The sequence below is a fragment of the Mastomys coucha genome, unplaced genomic scaffold, assembly GCF_008632895.1.
Source record: "Mastomys coucha isolate ucsf_1 unplaced genomic scaffold, UCSF_Mcou_1 pScaffold13, whole genome shotgun sequence".
Classification (NCBI taxonomy): Eukaryota; Metazoa; Chordata; class Mammalia; order Rodentia; family Muridae; genus Mastomys; species Mastomys coucha.
Genome location: NW_022196895.1, coordinates 42,681,233 through 42,687,648, shown reverse-complemented (window position 1 = coordinate 42,687,648; position 6,416 = coordinate 42,681,233). Strand labels below are relative to the sequence as shown.

Below are 6,416 nucleotides of genomic sequence, written 5' to 3'. Positions count from 1 at the left end.
ATCCTGTTCCCCTCCCCCCCATCCATGTCCCTCCCTCCCACTGCCTACTGTGATTGCTTTCTTCTCCCTCCCAAGTGAGATTGAGGCATCCTCACTTGGGCCCTTCAGCTTGTTTACCTTCTTGAGTTCTGTGGATTGTATTTTGGGTATTTTGTACTTTTTTGTCTAATATCCATTTATTAGTGAGCACATACCATACATGTCCTATTGGATCTGAGTTACCTCACTCAGGATGATATTTTCTACATCAAAGAGATTTAGTAACCCTTTCTAACTCTTGTTCACTCTGCTATTGGGTCCTGCTGTTTCTCAACTATACTAAGCACATCCCTGAATATGGACTCTGCTATTCACTACTGCTTTTTCCTGACCACCCTTCCTTCACAAGTTTCTACTTGTACAGCTTTCCCCTAAGTCTTTTTACCATCTCAGAAGTGGTGGAAATTGCAAAAACTAAAGATTCAGTTTTCGTTTACCTCAATATGATAAAGTCTGTGATTCCACATAGAAATAAATATGATTCAGTGTAGGGGGGAAAACCCTCTATTAATAACAAATTGTCTTGTCTTATTGCTTAAAGTGGTGAAATAAATGAGACAAAGCTTGAAAAAAGTGATTTTTTTTCTTACAGAATTCTTAGAGTAAAATTCACAAATAAAACAAATCTGAAGAAGTGATTCCAAGAAGACATGTCTGGAAAGAGAACTTTATGGAAACCATGGTCTAGCATGGTCTAGCTAGGGGAGGAACCCTCAGTCCCTGAAGGAAGAGCATATGTGAAAATATGAGCCAACAAGAAGTTAGAACATGTGCCAGAACTAAAAAGGCAAAACCAACCAATCAAGATTCAACAGTTAGTTTAGCTATGACTTTTTAATACTACGTGGAATTTTCACAAACATCTGGGCAAGAATGGGAGGCAGAGAGTTTAAGGCAAGGATATTTACAGAAAAACAAAGCTTTTCTTTAACACTTTTAAAAAGACACACCATCTCCCACTATAAGTCTCATTATACAAAATAAACACCCCGAGATAAACCACTCAATCTTGTCCATAGTAGTTTCTGAATGATTCAGTCAGCCTCTGAGGAGTAAAAACATGAGTATGAATTGAAAAAGTCAACACTGACAGCTGCTTAACAGTGGTAAAATATACTTTTATTTACTTTGTTGAGTCAGAAGATTGTAAAAAAAATTATTGCTAAAGTAGATACCAAGCAAACAGAAAGGTACTTTACAAGTCCAGTTACCTTGGAGTTTATTTAAACTAAAGAAAAGGTCATGTTTTCATGCAATACATACTAGGTTCTTTAAATAACAATTGTGACAAACAGCAGAAAGAATTAGAGAATGCTGCACTTGTGATCCATACAAAACATCAACATCTTGGGTTGTACATAATTAAAGAAACATCTCACTTTTCGAAATACTGTAATAGCCAATATATAGAGACATGCCTTTATGTGGGCATAGAAATGCAATTTAGAAAAGAAAAAAAAACAAACCAAAAAACAAAAAACCACACGGGAACTAGTCAATTTCTTCAAAATCACTGAGCAAGAAAAGCAACATTGAACTTCCATACTGACTTTATGCAGCTTCTATACAGTACCTTGACTTAAGTCCAAGAGCAAAGTTAAGCCTCTCCTCCTCTGTTTTTGGTAAACAATTGCATGGTAAACCTAGATGACTTTCCCCCTGGACTTTACCTGGGAGTGGCCTTTTTAATATTTATTTAAAAGAGGGCAGGTTTGGCACTTTTATACTGATGTCACCAATGTTAATATTTCTTGGGATCTCAGGAAGATTCATATTCTTTACAGCTGATACAGCACGGGCTGGAGCTCCCGCTAAGCCAGCCTGTATACGGAAGCAAATAAAAGAAAAAGAAAATGTACAACTCAGGTGTAGCTCATTACAAACAAACTTAGCAATGGAACACAATGATAAAGGTTTTCACATAACAAGCTTAGAAAGCAGATGGTAGTTTGAATCAGTATGAGATGATTACTTTGAAATACTAGTCTATAAAGAGAAAACAGTTGACACATTAGAAAGTACAGTGAATACATGCAATAACAATGTAAAGAAAGATTTAAGTGCGAGTTGTGTGTGCTATCCAGATACCACACACAATGTTCACATAGAACCTAAATTTTTAGCTACAATTTTAACAGTGATGAGTTTTGAAGAATGATTATTAGTTTCCTTATTAAAATACCCTAATCAATCATGACAGATTTATTTTTTATTTTAAAATGGAAATTATCATCAATATATGTTTGAAAAATAAAAGTAATAGTAATTATTTAGTTTCTTCATTCAGGGTTACCTTTACATTTCAAAGCAATGAAATTGGTTTTAATACTATGGAGGTTCCTCCAAACTTTTCTAAGAAAGGTCTAATACACTAAATTAAAAAAAAAAAAAATCACACCTTTAGGGAAGCCTTAGTCTAAAAGGAACAATTTTACTGAAAGCTGAAACTGCATGGAGACTCTCCTGAGCAGGTCTAGTGGAAATCTAATGACTAAGCATGCTGTGCCATCTGAAGTAAACTCAATAACACAAGCCAGGTTCCAACCACACAAACTTGGAGTCTATGTAAAGAGATGAATTTTAAATTTATAGTGATCACCATTAGTATATAACACTTTTGCTTCCTCTAGTAAGAACATTTATAATTTGTCAAATAATTTGACAAAAACTAATCTTAAAATGAATATATATAACTTTTGAATTTTATTAATAGGCTTCATTGTCAAGATTTAGCATACACCAATAAGATTTCATTGTTTTTAAAAAACTCAGACTATATAATTCCGCTCTGACCAGTTTCATATATGAAAAGAAAATATCCATAAAACTAGAAGCAATAGTTTTAAAGTTCCTTTTCATAATTTAAGTTTTTGTCTTCTGTAATCCTACCTCTCTTAATTAAAAGAATAATAATAATAAAGCTGTTGTTACCTGAGAAAAATCTTGACTGATACAAAATAGGCCAGTGTAAACTATTTGCTGAATAAAGGATACAAACATTGTTAAGCAATAAAATAAAAGCCATGGATTATCAATTTAGGATTGAAAATAGAAAAATTAGTAAAATTGAATTAATAATAGATATGGTCTACACAGGCAATGATATGGGTGACAATGGATGAGAGCTCCATACCCAAGTCCAGATAGGGTGGATAATTCAATTTCTGTAACTTAAGGAAAGTTGCTTTTGATGCAAGATTGAAACTTTGACTGACTTCTTCATTTGTACCTACCTGAAACAATGAAGTTTATGGTATACACCACTCCCTTCCCACCCACTCCCAAAGATGTTAAAAATACAACTAAATATACCATCTTCAGAATAATATAACTGAATATATATCATATTCAAAAGGATCTTTAATTTGAAAATTTCAAGTAAAAGTCCTAGCTATCAAAGTTTAGAACGACTTGGGATCAAATAATCCAGTTCAAATATGGTTACCACCCTGTAAGTTTTCTTATCCCAAGAGCATGTTGTCTACAAGGGAATAGAAATTATTTCAAAGTTGTAGTCATCTGGAACTATCAGAATTTTTCCAGGTAAAGAAAGGACTTGGTAAATTTTCAAATTCCCAGATCAATTTGCTACTACTTTAGTGTGGAATTTCCAGAAAGGGGTTACATATGAAAAACTGACTATGGAAAGGAATATAAGTATTTTTAAAGGTATAGATTATTAAAAGATTTTATTACTGTGAAATAATGTCTTATTTTGTCATTTATAGTTTACCGTATATATAGGAGCCCTATTTTTCACTGTGGTGAAGCCTGGTTTTCTATAATACCATGTGTATAGCTAAGCTTAGGCAAAGAAAAAGAAAAACATCCTGTTACATGTCATTAAACTATTTCTGTGACAGAATGATAGTTTCAACTCTTAGCTACTAATTAAAATATAAAAAGTCACCGTAGAAACTGATGTCAATGGCATTTATATGCCACCCAGTGCTATGCAAACCCAGAAGTTTCTAAGTGCAACAATGTAGACCTCGTCTAAACATATGCAGCAAGCCGTAGACATGCAGAGGGTGGGAGCTGCTTAGCACACGCAGATGAGTTAGCAGAATCAAATTATTTCTCAAGCATGCTCAATGCTTTTGTGTAGGAAGTATATCAGGAAAGTAAATGGTAATAATGAAATATATATTTTAATTTTAATTAAGCTAATACTCAAAGAGATCAGATCCTGCAGAATACAAATAAAAAAATAGGCCTACTGATCACTTCATAAAGCTTACATGAATTATAGATGTTTGAAGATAAATTATAACTTAAACAAAAAGACTGTGTTACTAATATAACACCAAAACAGAAAATAAATTTCATTTTCAGACATCCTTGACTATAAGTCTGAAACAGTTTTACTAAAACATAAAATATGGAAAAGGTTATTTCCCATTAAGGAAATCAGTTTTCTGACACAGGTGAAAATAATTTTCTTCTTGGCTAAGCTTTTTTTGGAAGATGTACTCAAAGCAAATAGGTAACTTTACTAGCAACTTTTCCAACAGCAACATTTACAGAAATTAAATTCACCTTACTTTTTAGTAGTATATATAATTTTAAAATGTAAAAAATATGCTATTCTTGACAGTATAGCATTGCTGGTAAAGATTTAAGATTGCATAGTGGACACAAAGCAAAAATAATGGAGTTATAAGAATGGAGTTCTACTGGAGAAATAACTTGTTTCTATCCGTTACACTAGCGCACTACCATGGCGGCTAAGCAGCGGCCACTCCACTAACAAAAACAAATATATGAATCCAAAGCAGCTAAGAGTATGAACTGGATGAAAGAATGAAGTACCATAGAGAAAAGAATGGCCATGTTTTCTCTCCCATGAGGTTAAATAAATTAACAGAATTAAGAGAAAGAAAACAAAATGAAGTCTGCAGGTATACCAAAATGAGGCCAAACAGATAGAAGACTTGTACACACATACTCTTGGGAATTCCAGCACCTGATCACGGAGATAGTAATGGATGGATGTGATTTGGTTTTGGTTTTGGTTTTAAATTGCCAGACCCAAAAATAAACAAAATATGTGCAAGCAAAACTGAAAACGCAGCATTGCTAAAATATATTTGAAAGAACCTGAAAACTTCCCTTTCCTCATGCAGTAATCAATTTTCTTGAAGGGAAACAGAAATTAATAGTTTATGTACTTATTTCATAATGTATATAATACCATCCTACCACCTTGAAGCATTTTCTTCAAGCTTGACATATAGCATTATAAGATGGTAGTTGACATATAGCATTATAAGATGGTAGTTGGAATAATCTATACAAACTGAAGTCTTTCTTTACCCTTTCTTCTAGAAACTGCTATATGAACATTTGTAATTTTGGCCTAATAGCCAAATTAAAAAGACCAACATTAATAAACATGGTATTAAATGGTTTCAGACTCAAAATCATTAACAAAATAATGGCATTATTAATTAATTAAATTTAATTAACACTAATTTTTTAAAAAACAGAAAATTCCAAATCTTTTAATTTCTTAATGTGAGGCAGATTAACTTTCAATTTGGGAATTTATACAGTCTTGTTCTTGCAGAGCACAATGGCACACACCTGTAATCCCTGAACTCAACTGAAAACCAGCCTCTCAAAAAACAAAACAAAACAAAAAACAAGCAAGACAAAACAGGCTTGTTTCTTGCTTTGAAGGCAGTGTTTAAGTCACAATTACAAACACATTAGACATCCTGATGACAATCTAGTGAGTCAGACCTATAGTACTTTATAAACAATTTTAGCAAAATTTCAGAAGCTTTTAAATCCTAAAAAAATTAACTTATATGTTATCTTCAATTTCTCCTCCACCCCACCTTCTCTCTGTTTCTTTAAGTAGCGCTGGCTGTCTGGCTGGTAGTTCTCTAGGAAAAGCAGACTGGCTTTGAACTCTGCTTGCTTCCATTTCACAAGTACTGGGAATAACGATGTGTGCCACCATACCTGGCCCCACAGTTTCAAAATGTGACAAAGAATCTGCCTGGGTGAAATAAATACAGCAGACTAATAACATTCATGAGTTGATTATAGGTAGTTCTGAGCATAGCACGTAACCTCAGGGGTCCTCATAATAATTTTGTAAAAATACTAAATAAATGTTCCTATCAAGTGAAGGGAAATGAGCCAACTCATGTGCTCACCTTCCCACATTTCTATCCTCTACTCTTCTGAAACAGATATTTAATTTCTTTAAACTCAATTACTAGTTTTAGGGATAAAAGTTAAAAGACCTAAGTGGTTATTGTCTCTTTTGCTAGAAAATACTTTACTACAAGTAAATTACTGGAACATAGAAACTGCTGGTGATCTCAATCAATGAAGAGAAGAGGTCATTAGATATAGGGACCAAA

General features: G+C 33.3%; 1 protein-coding gene across 5 annotated transcripts in view; it reads right to left on the bottom strand.

Annotated features, from left to right (window-relative positions):
• Positions 1-854: 854 nt before the first annotated feature.
• Positions 855-6,416, bottom strand: part of Ap3s1 (adaptor related protein complex 3 subunit sigma 1) — a 52,942-nt gene continuing 47,380 nt past the window's right edge. For 2 of the 5 annotated variants that reach the window (XM_031365641.1, XM_031365638.1), the window contains one exon: positions 859-1,860. Coding sequence is in view for 4 of the 5 variants with exons in the window: in XM_031365638.1 (XP_031221498.1) it covers positions 1,732-1,860 (129 nt within the window). In the remaining variant the exon portion in view is untranslated. Of the gene's footprint in view, positions 1,861-2,970; positions 3,019-6,416 lie in introns of all 5 variants that reach the window. The other 3 variants (XM_031365639.1, XM_031365642.1, XM_031365640.1) reach the window with 3 other exon arrangements.